A 20,494-nucleotide genomic window follows, 5' to 3' on the forward strand; every position below is an offset into this window, starting at 1 on the left:
TCATCACTCCGAGATGCCTGGACACTTCCCTTGTTGAGAGCCCTTCCTGGCATACAATAACACTGCGGACATGATCGAAATGCGGTATTGACCGTCTAAGCGTTGTTGAACTACAGACAACACGAGCCCTGTACCTCCTTCCTGGTGGAGTAACAGGAGCTGATCAGCTGTCGGACGCCCTCCGTCTCATAGGCGCTGCTCATGCATGGTTGTTTACATCTTTAGGCAGATTTACTGACATCTTTGAACAGTCAACGGGACTGTGTCTGTGATACAATATCCACAGTGAACGTCTATCTTCAAGAGTTCTATGAACCGGGGTGATGCAAAACTTTTTTTGATGTGTGTATTTTCCAGGGTTGTTTTATTTTTTACTTTCTTGGACCATGACATCCTCACTTTACTTCTCCACACCCATATTTAAAATGAATAGATTTTATTGTGAAGCACTTAGTTCACTGTCCACAAATCATATCCGTACTGAACTGTGCGGAAGATCAGAAGGGCAGTCGAATGAAAACCAAACACTCATGGAATGGTTCCATTCAAAAATAATCACCACACACGTTGAGACATTTACCCCATTGGAAACACAATCAATTCCTGTTTCTCAGAAGGCGGTTGACCGCAGACGGATCCGTAACCGCATCCTGTCTTGCACATCCTCGACCGACCACCTTCACGCATGTCTTTCTACAGGTCGTCAAAGATGTTCAAATCACACGGTGAAAGATCCAGGCTGGAAGGAGGATGATGCATTGTTTCCCAAAGAAATCGTTCAAGCGTACCTTTCATGTGTTTGGCAGTGTGTGGACGGGCGCTATCGTGCAGCGGGAGGATTTCGTCTGACAGCATCCCTGGGCGTTTTCACATATGTTGTGACGCAGTTTCTCCAAAGGCTCATCCCGCGTCCGGCCATCCTGATTTAGGTTTTCCGTGATTTCCCTAAATCACTCCAGGCAAATGCCGGGATGGTTCCTCTGAAAGGGCACGGCCGACTTCCTTCCCCATCCTTCCCTAATCCGATGAGACCGATGACCACGCTGTCTGGTCTCCTTCCCTAAACAAACCAACCAACCAATCCAAAGGCTCTCCGTAGCGCTGCTCATTGATTGTGGTTCCACGACCGAGAAACTCTACGAGCAGAGAGTCGGTACACTCGAAGAAGAAAGTCATCGTGACCTTACCGGAACTTGTGTGAATTATCTTTAGATTTCTTTGGCGGGGAATATGTGGGATGTTTCCACTGATAGGTTTGCCGTTTGCCCTAGTGATGTTGGAATGCTGTCGGACGGAATCATACCATTGCAGGATAACTCCTGCCCCCCCATCCCCCTCCCCCAGATTGCAGTCGAACGAAGGCTACGCTTCTGCCATTATGCTGGGAAACACTGCAGCATTCTCGTTAGGGCCCGGATCTTTTGCCGTGTAATTTTCAAATGTTTGGCAATCTGAAGAAAGACGTACGTGGACATCGGTTTTAGTCTGACGAGGAAGTGCAAGAGTGGATGCGGTTGTAGTTCCGTCAGCGTCTGAGCACGTTGTACGAAACAGGAATTGATTGTCCCGCTTGCCAGTGGGATAAATGTGTTAACATGTGTGGTGATTACTTTTGAACAGAGTAATACCATGGTCTCGTTGTGGCGAGTGTTCGATTTTCGTCTGGCTGCTCCTTATACACTCCTGGAAATTGAAATAAGAACACCGTGAATTCATTGTCCCAGGAAGGGGAAACTTTATTGACACATTCCTGGGGTCAGATACATCACATGATCACACTGACAGAACCACAGGCACATAGACACAGGCAACACAGCATGCACAATGTCGGCACTAGTACAGTGTATATCCACCTTTCGCAGCAATGCAGGCTGCTATTCTCCCATGGAGACGATCGTAGAGATGCTGGATGTAGTCCTGTGGAACGGCTTGCCATGCCATTTCCACCTGGCGCCTCAGTTGGACCAGCGTTCGTGCTGGACGTGCAGACCGCGTGAGACGACGCTTCATCCAGTCCCAAACATGCTCAATGGGGGACAGATCCGGAGATCTTGCTGGCCAGGGTAGTTGACTTACACCTTCTAGAGCACGTTGGGTGGCACGGGATACATGCGGACGTGCATTGTCCTGTTGGAACAGCAAGTTCCCTTGCCGGTCTAGGAATGGTAGAACGATGGGTTCGATGACGGTTTGGATGTACCGTGCACTATTCAGTGTCCCCTCGACGATCACCAGTGGTGTACGGCCAGTGTAGGAGATCGCTCCCCACACCATGATGCCGGGTGTTGGCCCTGTGTGCCTCGGTCGTATGCAGTCCTGATTGTGGCGCTCACCTGCACGGCGCCAAACACGCATACGACCATCATTGGCACCAAGGCAGAAGCGACTCTCATCGCAGAAGACGACACGTCTACATTCGTCCCTCCATTCACGCCTGTCATGGCACCACTGGAGGCGGGCTGCACGATGTTGGGGCGTGAGCGGAAGACGGCCTAACGGTATACGGGACCGTAGCCCAGCAGCTTCATGGAGACGGTTGCGAATGGTCCTCGCCGATACCCCAGGAGCAACAGTGTCCCTAATTTGCTGGGAAGTGGCGGTGCGGTCCCCGACCACTGGCGACAACATCGATGTACTGTGGAGACCTCACGCCCCACGTGTTGAGCAATTCGGCGGTACGTCCACCCGGCCTCCCGCATGCCCACTATACGCCCTCGCTCAAAGTCCGTCAACTGCACATACGGTTCACGTCCACGCTGTCGCGGCATGCTACCAGTGTTAAAGACTGCGATGGAGCTCCGTATGCCACGGCAAACTGGCTGACACTGACGGCGGCGGTGCACAAATGCTGCGCAGCTAGCGCCATTCGACGGCCAACACCGCGGTTCCTGGTGTGTCCGCTGTGCCGTGCGTGTGATCATTGCTTGTACAGCCCTCTCGCAGTGTCCGGAGCAAGTATGGTGGGTCTGACACAACGGTGTCAATGTGTTCTTTTTTCCATTTCCAGGAGTGTATTTCGGTCGGTAGTTACAGTTTCGATACGATATTACAGTGACTGTATTGTTCGGAAGTACGATGCAGTGTTCCTTGAGACATTGCAAGCCGTTTCTTGCTTTAATCATGAACTTATCTCTGAGTGATGCTAAATGTTATTGTCTTTACATAAAGAACAGTATTACCTTCTCAATAATCTTCAAATCGTGAGTTACATTCTTTATTTATTATTTACGAAGTTAGTGAATTTACTCATGGCACTTTTGTTGCCTATGTTTGTGGTCATTTTCCGCACTAAAATTAATAATCAGATTAACTAATTTAATAAGATTCAACCTTGAATTACTGGTGTATCCATGTACTACCATAAAAAAGACAACGTTGAGTAGCTCAGGGAGTATGAATGAGAACAGTGGCACACTGAAGTTTACAAAGATAATGACAAGTTTTTATTCAAATTTTTATAACTACAACGAGCTGATAAATCTTACAAAAATAAATGACAAACAAAAGCCAGAAAAGAGATGTTGCTTGATTGGCAAAGCATTCACTGCGTGAGAACTATACAAATTCTGCCGTAAATTAATTCCTTTTACAACGCCTCTGACTTTGTTTACATGGATCCACAGTGAGACCGTTTTATTCAAATGAAATCATCTACGACCAAGCACATCAAAAACTATGCTTCACTAGAGAACAGAGAGTTGAGAATATCATTTAATAACCCTACGGTGTCCGCCTCCGGTAGCTGAGTGGTACGCGCGACAGAATGTCAATCCTAAGGGCCCGGGCTCGTTTCCCGGCTGGGTCGGAGAGGTTGTCTGCTCAGGGACTGGGTGTTGCGGGACTCACTCAAAGTGATACCTGCACATGTGGCGTAAATGGATCACCAGAACACTTAGTTTTTCGCTGCCCATTACAGATCGCAGGCATAACACCTACACAACTACAAATATAAACGCAGGATGACATAAGTACAGCCATCAGGAATAAAAACACATGGGAGGAGATCAACCAGGTGACAAATGAAGTATTCCAGGTACTGCACAAATCCTTTAAGTAATCAAGGCCGTACCAAAGATTGAGACCAGAGTCACAAAAGACACGGGAAACGGAAACATGGGAGACTGCCAGCTATGATGAAGAGAATGATACAGATGTTGCGGAAAACACAGATTCGGAAAACAGCAACAATATGTCACTCACTCAAACTCAATGACGACTCTCAACACCAAGAATCGTGCCTAGCTAAGCACCAACCCAACACAGTCAATTACGAATAACGCTTCAAACGTGCGATGCGGATAGGGATTGGATGGCTCGAAGTACATTCCGAGCCCCCCATCCCCTGTCGGCTAGACGGGGAGAGTCGGACCCCTTTTCCCGAACACCTCCCAAACCTCTCCACTACCCTCACAAATCCACAAATCAAACTCATATTTCAAAGTCTCATTAGGTTAAGTATAGCAGCTAAGTTATATTAAGAATTCCCAGCATGATTTTCTTTAATTTGTTTCCTTTCTTTGTTTTAAAGCATTTTTCGTAAAACATATCGAGATTGAATTCCAAATTGTATCTAAACTGTTAAAGCTTGTACATAGATATGTGATATCACTCAACAATAAAAGATAAAGGTGAACAACGCATAAACTGTTCCGCCTCCACGTGGCAGGGACGGGCAACATCGAGGGTGGCCGGAAGCTAACAAACTTGCGGCCACTCACGATGGCTAAGAGACCAGAAAACCTTGTTGGGTATATCACAAAAGGATTTTTGTGGTAAAAAAAGGACCAGCCATATACCCACAGGCGGCTGGTCACCCACCTGGTTTAATGAAAAAAAGTCCTAATCATCATCATTTCATCCCCATCGACGGGCAAGGTTCAAATGGCCCTGAGCACTATGGGACTTAACATCTGAGGTCATCAGTCCCCTAGAACTTAGAACTACGTAAACCTAACTAACCTAAAGATATCACACACATCCATGCCCAAGGTAGGATTCGAACCTTCGACCGTACCGGTCGCGCGGTTCCAGACTGAAGTGCCTAGAACCACTCGGCCACACCGGCCGGCTCGACGGGCACGTCGCCGAAGTGGCGTCAAATAAAAAGACCCGGCGAACGGTCTACCCGACGGGAGGCCCTAGTCACACGACATTTACATTGGACATTTACGATGGTGCAGCAAGACAGCCACGCCACGGAAGTAGCCGAAAGGCACGCGTTTAGTTCACGCAACCAAGAGATGGGTCTGTAACAGGATACGTAATGAATGCTATAAAGAAAAGTACGTAGCTTCTGGAATACTTAACTTTAATCCATCCTTGTTGTATACATCGCTCTTGACGATACAAGTGAGACCCTTTAGATACAAGCTATGTAAGGCTAATGGCGCCTTGCTAGGTCGTAGCCATGGACTTAGCTGAAGGCTATTCTAACTATCTGTTCGGCAAAGGAGCGAGGCTTCGTCAGTGTATTCGCTAGCTACGTCGTCCGTAAAACTGGGGCGAGTGCTAGTCCGTATCTCGAGACCTGCCTTGTGGTGGCGCTCGGTCTGCGATCCCTGACAGTGGCGACACGCGGGTCCGACATGTACTAATGGACCGCGGCCGATTTAAAGCTACCACCTAGCAAGTGTGGTGTCTGTCGGTGACACCACACTTTCACCTTGATTGAGGCAGCAGCAGCAGCAGCAGGAAACGGCACACTGTGTGCGAGGAGCGGCGCTCTGCGGCAGCTGTAATGTTCTGGCTTCCACGAGTATTTGCAACCTGCGCCGACTAGCGTTCTGATTATTAGAACACGGGAAACTTCCCTATCAGAGCCCTAAAATCCTGACAGATTTCGGTGTGAGGTGCACCCGTTTGCTGGTCTGGCCAGACCAATGTCACTCACAGGCACGACAGTGTGCTCTAGAATTGTCGAACATCAGACGGCCTACTCAGAATGAATAAGTTCACCCTCGTGACCCACGATACGTCCGAGATGGTACGCAATCCCACTGTCGGTACAGTTGGAAACTGCCACTGCCTCTTAGTCTACCGTAAGCTGCAGGCCACAAGTCTCACCCGCTAAGGAAAGATTTGAAGTTCTCTACCAGGGAAGCACCAAAAGACTAAGGAGACAAAGAATCACAATACCTTTCCACCAAGCCTCGGTACAAGAGCAGAATTCGAATAAAAAAGAAACATCTCTATCTTCTACAAACCAATCCAACTATCCTCTACTCACTCAATCTCCCCTCTTAACTGTTCTGTTGGCCTGGTAGCCAATCCAGACACAGCATTGACTTTCCCACGCTGGAGCAATCATCTGCTTTGCATATCCTGAATATCTTGAGGGGAGCCAGTCACCAACCCCAAATCTCTCTTCTGTGAAAAAATATTTTAGATCAGGGAGGTTTTATTCTCATGGTAGGAATGGCCATGTTTCGGCAAAAAACCTCTACCTAGACAGGATTACATTCCCTCATTTGATGAGAGATCTAATCTGTCCAGTTCACAATTTCCAATTTCTGAAAGAAGACTGTTAAGCTTCCCAGAAAGTTGTGCCCATGAAATATTTGGTTTTGCACCTCGTTTAAAGTACCTGGCGACTTACTGGCGTCAGAGGAGTTACAGTCTTGCCTCCACTAACGTGCACCACTCACTCAAAATGGTTCAAATGGCTCTGAGCACTATGGGACTTAACTTCTGGGGTCATCAGTCCCCTAGAACTTAGAACTACTTAAACCTAACTAGCCTAAGGACATCACACACATCCATACCCGAGGCAGGATTCGAACCTACGACCGTAGCGGTCGCGCGGTTCCAGACTGTAGCGCCTAGAACCGCTCGGCCACTCCACCAGTCACTCAGTCTTTATCGCACCAGCTTCTAACATGAGACTGCTTAGAGTCTTATGACCGTCCCACTGTTTGCAAGAAAAAGATTGCAGCAGTCTCTCTTATATGCCTCCCTTCATCAAGTTTTCACCAACCGGACACCTTCTCGATGGTCAATCGCTTGGCCCAGGTAAAATGTTTTGCGAACCGGCGCCCTCCCGCTCTAATCCTGTGTGGGGAGAGGGGAGTGCCATGGCCCAAAGTCCCTCTGCAGGTACTGTCCACAGAGCGCTGCTTTCCTTGAATCATTCGCACAGCCAGGTCGCTGGATACAGTCTTTATGACCCGCGACCCATCTTCCTCCCTGTTCTCCGTCGCTTCCGCTACGGCCCCATGGGAAGAAGTTCTCTACAGGCTACACATACAGTTATATGAATATTCTGCCAGCAATTTACTCATGTAAAAAGGTATAAACCACACATGCTAAACGTATCACTGGGGAACTCCGAGGTCATGACCTAAAATATGAATATTAGTCCGACTGACAGAGTTGTTAAAGTGACAGAGTGCTGTGTCACCTCTTAACATGCACGCATTTCTGAAGGAACTGGCTCAGTGGCAACTACAGCCGTTCCGAAATACATGAAATGTATTCACACCTGCCATGTACGACCATGAGCTGGGAAATAGAATGACGACAATGAAAATTTGTGTCGGACTTGACTCGAAGCCGGATCTCCCGCTCTCACACTATCTCTATAAGCGGAAAATCCGGGTTCGAGCGCCAGTCCGGCGTAAATTTTCATTATCGTCATTCACTTATACAGCTGATACTTGTCCATATTCGCAACTGCGAATACATTTCAAGTTACGGTTTCCTTTCTTTGAGGAAGTGGCTTCATTGTAGCGTCTATTTCAAGCTGTACACTTTTTCTTATTCCTCAGTGCAGGAGCTATTTATTGCCATCGCAAATCCCAAAATTATATAACCATAGAATTCATCAATGTTTTCTCCTTAATATCACATTAGTCTTCATTTCTGTCCTCACAATTTTTGCTTTCTTCAAAATTAGCCTTAGACTAACTTTTGCGCTTTCTTTTCGTATTTTTTCCAGCATACTTTTAATGTCTTCTCTACTACAGATTATAAGTGTATCGTCGGAATATATTAATTGATGCCCCCTCCCTCCCTTCCCCCTCCCCCCCAACTCCAAACTTTAACTCCAGTTTCCATATCTGACACACCTACACTTCTCATTATATATCATCGTACATATTGAAAAGAAGCATCTATGGTACAGATAGCTTTTTTCCATGTCTCCAAAGCTTCTATAAATTCTTGCTATATTTTTACTAATCTTCTTGGTTTTTGTATAGATTTATGATTTGTAGTGTAAAGGGCTCTGGTATTCCCACAAAATCTATTATTTCCCACATTTTTTAGTGACTTACATAGCCAAATGCTTTGCTGTAGTCTGAGAAGAGCGTAAATAAGTCTTCTTGATATTCTTCCAATTTTTCCATTACCCAACTGACATTTCCTGTTTGGTCCTTGGTGCTTTTACCTTTTCTGTACTATGTTTCTTCGGCAACTACCTGTCCATTTATATTTTGAGTCAATTCAGGATGATTTTTAAAAGAATATTGCTAGACTGTGGCATCAAAGCTATTGTCCTGTAATTTTCACACATTTTTGAGTTTAGTTTCCTTAGGACTGTTATGCAACTGGTATTTTTCAACCATGTGGGCCAGGTACGTATAGAGTATATTGTGGATCACGAGTAAGGAAATATTATTATTATTATTATTATTATTAAACATCAGATTGAGAAGGGGAAGCAGCATGTACTTGCGTGGCTCCCTTTCCCGTTTAGAAAGTGCCGCGTCGAAATATGGAACAGTGAGGCTTTGTGCGAGCGACGTGCGGTTGGAGAAGTAAAGTTTCCTAAGAAATTCCCGGGCGTCACTCGCACTGAAAATGTACCTAAGGGCCAGTTTAAAACTGAGTTTGAAGAATATTACAAGGGGGGAGTATAAGCAGTATGTTAATGTCGGCCTCGACTGTTGTGTCCACACAATCACACGTCGGACACGGTTCGCTCTGTGAAAAAACTTGGCACATTAAAAGTAAATGATTAAGGTTGCCCAACTACCAAAACAAACACAAAATTATGAGTTTGGATTTAACATACAGGTAGCATGTTAACACTTACGTCAATAACAATGGCAGAGCCTGAGTTGTTTGAAAAGTTTAGAAAGCACGTAGGCGTTTCAGTGGCGCTGGATTCATTTCTCGTCGTAAATTATCAAAATACATCATTACATCGCGTAGTTAAATATTATACATGGGCAAATAAATGGCTCTTGGCCTCTTTAACACTCTGCGTTAGTCACATATACTAGTCCCACATGCATATCTCTGTAGGTTTTAACAAATTACAAATCTTATAATGACGCCTATGTAATGGTGCATCCGTATTATACAGGAGATAAAAAGAGAGTGATATCGTCTGGACAAATAAATGGCCTTGGCCTCTTTAACCACTCTGCGTTAGTCGCATATACTAGTCCCACATGCATATCTCTGTAGGTTTTAACAAATTACAAATCTTATAATGACGCCTATGTAATGGTGCATCCGTATTATACAGGAGATAAAAAGAGAGTGATATCGTCTGGCAGTGGACGATGGGTTGTGCGCTTGCTTTTTTTGTCTTCAGAGTTTGTCTCTAATATCGATGTTTTTACATGCGCGTTGAATTAGTCTATAGTTTCTTAGGCACGTCAGTGGCGCTGGATTCATTTCTCGTTGTTAATTGTGAAAATACATCATTACAAAGCCTAGTTAAATATTACAAATCGACAAATAAGTGGCTCTTGGCCTCTTTCTTTACTCAAATCAGTGTTTTATGTGACGAGATGTGGCGGTGTGAAAATGAAACATCTCAATATGATGGTTATTTCGCGTGCGTAACATTACTGGAACTTTCCAGGTCGAGATCGCAGCGCAGCATGACCAGAGGGCGTGCGCATGCAGCTTATATCCGTCACCTGGCCTCTGTGAAAGGTCGAATGTTTGGCATGGCGGACAAGGGAGCATCATACAGAGAGAGAGCTCATATACTTCACCTGGCTGCAGTGTAATGTCAACAGAACGAGTGGTGGCGACATGGACTCAGGACAGCAGAGTGGCAAGAAGAATATGCACCGAACCTTCCAGACGCATTATACTACGAGATTACGGTTCCACTGGCTCTGCTGAATAGACGGATGACAACACCTGAAATTCGGGCAGAACATATCGGCAGAGCAGCACCACAAAGCGTCAGGAACTGATTACGGGTCAGTCCAGTCAGTGAAAGAAAATTTGGGGTAAAAGTCATGTGGTTTTGCAGAGCACTTTTTGAACCATTAGCTACGGAGTGTGCAGAGATGTTTAGTTCCCAGAAAGTGCGTTAACACTCTACGGAAACTGTTCTACTCTGCTAGAGGGGAAACTGATTCTTAATCATCCTGTACGACAATTCTAGCTTTCTTCCGGGAAATGTAACTTCTTACATTACGAGTGCTGACCCTTTCAGGCTACACCTTCCCTGCATTTCCTGTCCAGTGAGCAGACAAAATAACTTCTTGTTTATGTGCAATTGGAGTTATTTTCAGTCTATTAATTGCTTATTTGCAGTTGTTAAGTGAGCTGTCAGTGATGCTGAGGGAATTAGATTAGGAAATGAGACACTTAAAGTGCTAAAGGAGTTTTGCTATTTGGGGAGCAAAATAACTGATGATGGTCGAAGTAGAGAGGATATAAAATGTAGACTGGCAATGGCGAGGAAAACGTTTCTGAAGAAGAGAAATTTGTTAACATCGAGTATTGATTTAAGTGTCAGGAAGTCGTTTCTGAAAGTATTTGTATTGAGTGTAGCCATGTATGGAAGTGAAACATGGACGATAAATAGTTTAGACAAGAAGAGAATAGAAGCTTTCGAAATGTGATGCTACAGAAGAAAGCTGAAGGTTAGATGGGTAGATCATATAACTAATGAGGAGGTATTGAAAAGAATTGGGGAGAAGAGAAGTTTGTGGCACAACTTGACTAGAAGAACGGATCGGCTGGTAGGACATGTTCTGAGGCATCAAGCTATCACCAATTTAGTACTGGAGGGCAGCGTGGAGGGTAAAAATCGTAGAGGGAAACAAAGAGATGAATACACTAAGCAGATTCAGAAGGATGTAGGTCGCAGTAGGTACCGGGAGATGGAAAAAGCTTACACCGGATAGAGTAGCATGGAGAGCTGCATCAAACCAGTCTCAGGACTGAAGACCACAATAACAACAACAAGTGAGCTGTTGTGGAAAAAGGTTAAAGACTGGACTGTAAACAGAAGAGCTTGTTGTAACTGTAACACGTTGTCTATATGTATTCGAAAATGCAGATTTCATTGCGTCTGTTGTCAATTGCTGAAATAGTTTTCGCAGCGTGAGGTGCATCAAATGCACCATCGCTGCCTCAGCTCTCCCAACCCCTAAAGGGTTCATTAATTGACTGCAAAGTGACCCAACACAGTTACACAGCTTTACAAAATGATGTAATAATACACAGCGTCAAGATGACATTTTTAGCAATCCACTCCCTTTTCTACCAACACTATGCAGGTCGCTGACAACATAACACAGTTTAAACAATACTTGGCCATTACTTACAGCAACGTATTTGAAACCAAAGCTCATTTTATAAATGCAAATAAGCATCACTTAATAAACTAAAAATATCTACACTGCTTAAAGACGAGCTCCGTGAAGCTATTTTGTGTATTAACATAAATGGAGAGGAACTGCTGGTGAAGTGTAGTCTATCTGTAAACTGAAAACTGGGTAGCACTCGCCGTGGGTGAAGTCGCTTTCTCAGAAGGACTCTACAGCTGCCGTACAGGATGGCTAAGTCTCAGTTTCCACTCTAGAAGAGCAGAAAGGTGTGCACAATTTATTATCATTGGTAACTCACATCATTATTCCATGTTGTGTTAACGCACAAACCCCGACAGCCACCGGGTGCATGACCACAATTCAGCGACCTGCCTTCCTCCAACCTGCTTCCACACTCTTATACCTCCAGAATGCTATTTCTTCCTTAATAGAGTTCTACTGCACTTTGATATGGTACACACTTCATATTTGTTATTAATTCACGTCATTTAAAAATAAACATTAATTTTTCTACCACTAAAACGCTATTTTTTTTAACTTGCCATTTTTCCATCCCCTTCAATGCTGAAACTATTAATCCTAGAGAAAACATTAATAGAGCCTTTTTGCAGAAAATTTTATGTACATTAATTGTGTACCGAGAAATATTTACTGTAAATGCCTGGATTATCAAGTTATTCAAGAAAAAAGTGACGTTAATGGCCCTTTCAACCCCAAGCTCACACCTGACTGATCGGGATTTTTAGTATGTTGTTCATGAAACCCACTATGTGTTCCTTTTTTTCTTTTTTTTAGTTGGCATCAGACTGGCTTGATGCGAACAGCCACGAATTCCTCTCCTGTAACAATCCCTTCAACTCAGAGTAGCACCTGCAACCAACGTCCTCAATTATTTACTGGATCTATTCCAATCTCCATCTTCCTCTACAGTTTTTGCCCTCTACAGTTCCCTCTAGCACCACAGAAGTTATTCCGTGGTCAGTGTTTTCCATATATTCCTTTCCTCGCCAGTTCTCTGGGGAACCTCCTCATTCCTTATCTTGTCAGTCCACCAGATTTTCAACATTCTTCTTCAGCACCACATCTCAAATGCTTCGGTTCTCTTCTTTTCGGTTTTCCCACAGTACATGTTTCACTGCGATACAATACTGTGCTCAAAACATACATTCTCAGAAATTTCTTCCTCAAATTGAGGCATATGTTCGACACCAGTAGACTTCTCTTGACCAGGAATGCCCTTTTCGCCAGCGTGGGTCTGCTTTTTATGTCCTCCTAACTCCTTCCGTCATTGGTTGTTTTGCTGCCTAGGTAGCACCAATCCTCATGTTAAGTTTCTAGTTGTTCTCATTTCCGCAACTATTCATTACGTTCATCTTTCTTGGATTTACTCTCAATCCATATTCTGCGCTCATTACACTGTTCATTCCATTCCGCAGAATCTGTAATTCTTCCTGAGTTGCACTGATGGTAGAAATGTCATCAGCGGATCTCATTGACATCCTTACAGATTGAATCTTAATTCCACTCATGAGTCTTTCTTTTATTTCCGTACTGCTTCTTCAATGTGTATATTGAACAGTAGAGACATCCTTTTTTATCCGAGCACTCTTCCATTCTTACCGTTCCCTCCTACCTCTTGTACGTATTGTATATTACCCACCTTTGCCTACTGCTTATCTCTATTTTTCTCATAATTTTGAGCATCTTGCAACATTTGAGACTATAGAACGCTCCAAGTCGACAAACGCTGTGAGTGTGATTTTTCTGAAGTCCTGCTTTCATTATATACCGCAACGTCAGAATCGCCTCTCTGGTGGCTTTAGCTTTCCTAAAGTCAAACTGATCATCTAAAACATACTCAATTTTCTTTTCCATTCTTCTATATATTGTACTTGTCATCAACTCGGACACACGAGCTGTTAAGCTGATTGTGCGATAGTCATTGCACTTGTCGGCTCTTGCAATCTTCGGGACTGTGTGGACGATGTTTTTCCGGATGTCAGATGGTATATCGCGAGACTCATACATTCTACACACTAATGTGAATAGTCGTTTTGTTGCCACTTTTCCCAGTGATTTTTGAAATCCTACTGGAATGTTAACTATTCCTACTGCCATATTCTAGTTTAAGTATCCAAAAGCACTCCGTCTACAGGCCACAAGTGGCCCATCGGGCCATCCGGCCGCCGTGTCATCCTCAGCTGAGGATGCGGATAGGAGGGGAGTGTGGTCAGCACACCGCTCTCCCGGTCATTACGATGGTTTTCTGTGACCGGAGCCGCTACTATTCGGTCGAGTAGCTCCTCAATTGGCATTGCGAGGCTGAGTGCACCCCGAAAAATGGCAACAGCGCATGGTCACCCATCCAAGTGCCACGCCCAACAGTGAGTAACTTCGCTGGTCTGACGGGAACCGGTGTATCCACTGGGGCAAGGCCATTGCCACTTAAGTATTCAAAGCTCTCTTAAATTCTGGTTCTAATACGGATTTTCTATATCATTTTAACGACTCCTGTTTCTTCTTCTATAACTTCATCAGACAAAGTCTTCACCCACATAGAGGCCTTCTATGTACTCATTCCACCTGTCTGCTCTCTCCTCTGCATTTAATAGTGGAATTCCCATTGCACTCAGAATATTACAGCTCTTTGTTTTAATTTCACCAGAGGCTGTTTTCACTTTTCTATGTGCTATGTCAGTCCGTCCGAAAATCACTTCTTTTTCGATTTGTTCACATATTTCATGCAACCATATCGTTTTAACTTCCGTGCATTTCCTCTATATTTCATTCCTAAGTAACTTGTATTTCTGTATTCATGAATTTCTCTGAACATTTTTGTATTTTTTTCTTTTATCGATCAATTGAAGTATTTCTTCTGTTACTCATCGTTTCTTTGCAGTTACCTTTTTTGTACCTATGTTTTTCTTTCCAACTTCTGTGGCTGGTCTTCTTAGAGATAACCATCCTCTTCAACTGAATCGCCCGCTGTGTTATTCCTCATTGCTGTATCTGTAGCCTCGGAGAACTTCAAGCGTATCCCTCTTCTTTGAGTACTGATTCTTCCTAACTTACTCCTATCATTATAAAAAACTCGCGACAACTCGTTTTTCCCTATTCGAGCCATCTTGGTCCTTGTTGACTGGACCAGGAATCTGGGTGTCAATTACCACTGACACTCTGCCACAAACAGTATACAAAATTGTACGGTGTGGAATTAGAGTCAACTTGAACATGGACTGACAATGTGTGGTGTTCAGCTAAGAGTCTCGTTTCTGTCTGTGGTCTCACATCGACGACAAAGTGTCCTCAGACGGCCTGGTGAAAGGTCACAGGTAGCAGAGATTCTCGAGACCCATAACTCTGCACCACTTAGGATCACTCCTTGGCGAGCTATAGGATATGACAACAGTACTGGTTTGGCCATGTTTAGCCCGAGGCTGAGTGCTCACTAGTGTACGGCAAGCATGGCAGAATCTATCGTCATAAACTTGACGGGCGGGGTACTAAACGGTATGTTACGTCAACATAGTGCAAAGCTCCACACTGCATCTCATACTACAAACGGCTCAGGTGTCCGGGATGCGATACGAAGACGTACATTTTCATATCAGCCTCCAGCCCACAACCTTCCTGAAGTGACATAGCATGTCCATCCTACAACAGATACAAGAGTGTATTTATATACGTGAGGATTACTCGAAATGATGTTGATAATGGATAAATGTCTAAATCGGCTGAATGTTTAATCATTTGATACACGTGATGTGATGTAAGTCTCTCAAGAAAGTGGCAAAAATCGGACTGGTATTTCATGTGCAACACATTTACGTCAGTGTTTATACAGTTCAGACTAGTTGGTGAACGAATGCCGTTCCCGTTCTTCAAACTCCCTTACCCAGGACCTGAATATTCAGCTTGCTTCTTGAAGTGAGTCCATCGGGGTTTGTCGCTACGCACACGTAACCTCCCTCATCGGAATGTTTCTGCATGTTCTGTATTATGAGTGTCCCATTCTGGAACACTTGCTGTCTGTCGTTGTCCGGTAGCGTGGTTCCTGAAAAGAATAATTGTTGTAATGAGCTTATGGGTTCTATTGTTCAGAATCAAAAGTTGGTTGTAAGCTAAATTTAATAATCGTAAGTTAGTTTACATATGTTTCTCCCTCTTTTCAACAGATGCAATTTACTATGAGGAAACTGGTACTGTCCATAATCACAAAGATTTCATTTACCACAGCTACTGCTTTGTTTTCTATCGACACTAATTTCTTATTGAATGATTTTTGCATACAATTTCTGGTACTTGACATTTTGTAACTTAGAAGAATGCACGAAAACTTACATGCCGTAAAAATACAATAGAGTGGAAAAGAAAATGAGGTTCTGTTAAGTGATGATCAGTTTCGTTTTAGGAAAGCTAAAGGCACCTAGGATTCAGTGCTGACGGTATGACTGATAACGGAGAAAAGACGTACGAAAAATCACAATTTCATAGGATTTGTCGACACCCAAAAACCATTACACACCATAAAATAAACAAATATGTCAAAACATTTCACGAAAATAAGTGTAGCGAAGGACGTGTAATATATAATATGTGGAAGAACCAAGAGGGAACAATAAAGATGAAAGACTAAGAGAGAAGTGCTCGGAGTAGATATGATGTTCGACAAGTGTACGGTCTTCCTGCACTGATGTTCAACGTGTACATCGAAGAAACAATGAACGAAATAAAAGATACGTCCAGGACTCTGATTAAAATACAAGGTGAAATGATATCAATGACGGCATTTGCTGGTGACATTGTTATTCTCACGAGGGTAACTCCCATCGCACCCACCGTAGATTCAGTAGTAAAATGGCCAGGTGAAGAGTCCGTCAAAAACTGAACACAGATCATGCACGAAAAGGGGAAGAACGTGTCCTGAAGTGTGCCAAAAGAGACGAAACAGAAAAAGTGAAGGGTTCACGCTTAAGATGTGCAACTTCGAGGGAAGCTGCCGAGCCACTGCATCGTGGTTATGTCTTCACGGTGCTGGACTGCGAAGAGGGAGATCGGTGTTCGAATCTCCCGCGTGCTCCTTTTTTTCTCTCAAAATTATAAACTCAAGTGCCTGTTCGCTGTATTAATTTTGTGTCTGTGTTGAGGTGGCAAGTCCGTTTGCAATAGCGTGGTGTAAGGTGATGGTAAGTTCCCAAGGTAGCAAACTGACGCTAAGGACAACACTCACACACATGCCCGAGGTAGGAGTCTGAACCTCGCGAACAGTGGCAAGGCGCATCAATCCGCGCGGCTACCCTGTGCGGCATGGTTTCCTCAAGTACTATATCTTATGACTCTTGCGTTCCGTTTTGGAAGTTCTGACTCTTGAATTCCTTTGTTGTAACAAAGGCCACTTTCGTTTATTTTTGTTTTTGTTTCCGTGAGAGGTCGATGCAGCATGTCGGGTGCTCCCAGTATTCATCAGATTTAATCGCGACGATAATATTTTCTTATCACATGACTTATATTCTATTACCAATGTATAGTATGACAACTGCCAAGACCACAAAAGGGCAACAGACACGTCAATGACCAGAGGAACAGTTCATAATTTTGTGAGGGGATATAGAAGACGATGGGGTACGTGGGAGATACGAGCGCAGATCTCGCTCGTCGCACTTCAACACCATGACCACACAACAACGTGACCGCGGTTCTTTCAGTTCGCTCCACGTTGCACATCTTATTTTGGGCCGTTCACTGTTTCTATTTTGCTTCTCTTTTCACAGTCCAGCACACCTCCTTCCTGTTTTCGTACTTGATCTGTGTTCAGTTTTTGACGGGCCATCCTCGAGGCCATCTTACCACTAAATCTGAGGGAGGTGCCATGGGGAATTTGCCTTCTCTTCCGCTGAATGGAATGAACAGACTGCTGAACACCGAATATGGATTGAGAAAGAACGAAGCAAGACGAAAGTAATTAGTAGTGACATGATCACAAGGTTTGCTGTCGACTTTGTTATCCTCAGTGAACATATGGAAGAGTTACATGGACTGAAGTTAACAAAAAGGAAGTAACGGGAATGAGACTAGCGATAAATTTGACATCAAATTTGGGACTCGTACACTATCTGATCAAAAGTGTGCGGACACCTATTACTGAATATTAATACGGGTTGTACCAGTCCTTCTCCATTATAACGACTTGAACTCTTCTGGGTACACTTTCAGTGGGGTGTCTGAGTGCATATGGAGAAATGTCAGCCCAATCTCCTTCAGTGAAGGTAATAGTGTTGGACGATGGGGTCAGCTCATCCCAAAGGTGCTCCATTGTGTGTAGGTCGGGATACTGGCCAGGCCATTCTATTTCAGGCGTGTTACTGTCCTCATAGCTTCATTTCTGCCTCGCATATGCCGTTTTATGACCGGATTCATTGTCATGCTGACACAATAAGTCATAGTCTCCGAACGTTTCCTCTAATGTCGATCAGTTGTCGAATTTTGGAACACGTATTATGTTCGAGTATAATGGCTTTTCTGGAGACTAGAAATCTACTCTGTAGGAATCAGCATGGGTTTCGAAAAAGACGGTCCTGCGAAACCCAGCTCGCGCTATTCGTCCACGAGACTCAGAGGGCCATAGACACAGGTTCACAGGTAGATGCCGTGTTTCTTGACTTCCGCAAGGCGTTCGATACAATCCCCACAGTCGTTTAATGAACAAAGTAAGAGCATATGGACTATCAGACCAATTGTGTGATTGGATTGAAGAGTTCCTAGATAACAGAACGCAGCATGTCATTCTCAATGGAGATAAGTCTTCCGGAGTGAGAGTGATTTCGGGTGTGCCGCAGGGGAGTGTCGTAGGACCGTTGCTATTCACAATATACATAAATGACCTTGTGGATGATATCGGAAATTCACTGAGGCTTTTTGCAGATGATGCTGTGGTGTATCGAGAGGTTGCAACAATGGAAAATTGTACTGAAATTCAGGAGGATCTGCAGCGAATTGACGCATAGTGCAAGGAATGGCAATTGAATCTCAATGTAGACAAGTGTAATGTGCTGCGAATACATAGAAAGATAGATCCCTTATCATTTAGCTACAAAATAGCAGGTCAGCAAATGAAAGCAGTTAATTCCATAAATTATCTGGGAGTACGCATTAGGAGTGATTTAAAATGGAATGATCATATAAAGTTGATCGTTGGTAAAGCAGATGCCAGACTGAGATTCATTGGAAGAATCCTAAGGAAATGCAATCCGAAAACAAACGAAGTAGGTTACAGTACGCTTGTTCGCCCACTGCTTGAATACCGCTCAGCAGTGTGGGATCCGTCTCAGATAGGGTTGATAGAAGAGATAGAGAAGATCCAACGGAGAGCAGCGCGCTTCGTTACGGGACCATTTAGTAATCGCGAAAGTGTTACGGAGATGATAGATAAACTCCAGTGGAAGACTCTGCAGGAGAGACGCTCAGTAGTTCGGTACGGGCTTCTGTTAAAGTTTCGAGAACATACCTTCACCGAGAAGTCAAGCAGTATATTGCTCCCTGCTACGTATATCTCGTAAAGAGACCATGAGGATAAAATCGGAGAGATTAGAGCCCACACAGAAGCACAACGACAATCTTTCTTTCCACGAACAATACGAGACTGGAATAGAAGGGAGAACCGATAGAGGTACTCGAGGTACCATCCGCCACACACCGTCAGGTGGCTTGCGGAGTATGGATGTAGATGTAGATGTAGATGTAGATGTAGATGTACTGTGTGTGCCCAAGACTGTAAAATTTGTTCACACCATTCCGCATTTAGTATTTTCTTAAGCGCAGTAAGCGGACCAAACACTAACACTCCACACCGTAACACCACCTCCTCCTTACTTCGCTGTTGACACTATACGTGATGGCTGGTAAAGTTCTCCAGGCATTCGTGAAACCCAAAACTTCCCGTCTGATTACCACAGGGTATAGAGTGAGTCATCAGTGCAAATCAGTTTCTGGTCACCCACTGTCCAGTGTCTTCCCTCTTAGGGCACCTCAAACGTCGCTTATCATTGAATGGGTGGCTTATGAGGAGATGCTGGCCGTTTGTACCCCGTTCGTTTTAACATCCTATGCTCAGTCACTGTGCAGTCTGGTTTGCGGGCAGCACTTTGAACTCGCGAGTACTTCCTTTTGCTGATTTCATGCTACCTTTTGCAACCACTCTCCGTTACTGAAGGTGCGACGTAGAGTCGCACTGGAGGCCGGCAGTGATACTGTAAACCTGAGCAGACTTATGCCACTGCTGAACAGGTCGGTAGAATAACTAATAACTTTCTGTTCAGAAACTCTTACTTTTTGATGTGTCAGAACTTCAGTAAGAGAAGTCTTCGTACAAAATACGTTGCCAGATGTGTCAGCTGTTAGCATACTTCGTGTGAAGACCTTTCTTTTGTTGACGCCAACCAACAAAGGGGTTCAAAAATGGCTCTGAGCACTATGGGACTTAACATCTATGGTCATCAGTCCCCTAGAACTTAGAACTACTTAAACCTAACTAACCTAAGGACAGCACACAACACCCAGTCATCACGACGCAGAGAAAATCCCTGACCCCGCCGGGAAAACAAAGGGGGGAATGATCATCATAATAAAATGAGAGAGATCAGAGCTCTTACGGAAAGATATAGGTCTTCGCCTTTTCCGGACGCTATTCGGGAGTGGATCAGCAGAGTATTATTGTAAAGGTGGGTCAGTGAATTTTCGGCCAGGCACTTAAGTGTGATTCGCCGAGTAGGCATGTAGATGTAAATCTTCTGATGACGGACAGGGCCAGAAACACATTAGTAAATAAGAATTTTTAACTGCATATGACCAGTTGTTTTACCGACTTATTCAGCAGTAGCATAAGTTTCCATTAATATTCTCCGTGATGGTCGCCAGTCCGTGAAATCTACCTGGTCTTGGTGCAGCCGCGGTCGTTTTCTTCGCGTTTTCATTTC

General features: G+C 44.2%; 1 protein-coding gene across 1 annotated transcript in view; it reads right to left on the reverse strand.

The window, feature by feature from the left end:
• LOC124594622 (Down syndrome cell adhesion molecule-like protein Dscam2) overlaps positions 1-20,494 on the reverse strand; it is a 191,172-nt gene that overhangs the window by 25,217 nt on the left and 145,461 nt on the right. The window contains exon 13 of the mRNA XM_047132994.1: positions 15,418-15,576. Within this exon, the coding sequence (XP_046988950.1) occupies positions 15,418-15,576 (159 nt within the window). The remainder of the gene's footprint in view (positions 1-15,417; positions 15,577-20,494) is intronic.

The sequence above is a fragment of the Schistocerca americana genome, chromosome 2 (assembly GCF_021461395.2).
Source record: "Schistocerca americana isolate TAMUIC-IGC-003095 chromosome 2, iqSchAmer2.1, whole genome shotgun sequence".
Classification (NCBI taxonomy): Eukaryota; Metazoa; Arthropoda; class Insecta; order Orthoptera; family Acrididae; genus Schistocerca; species Schistocerca americana.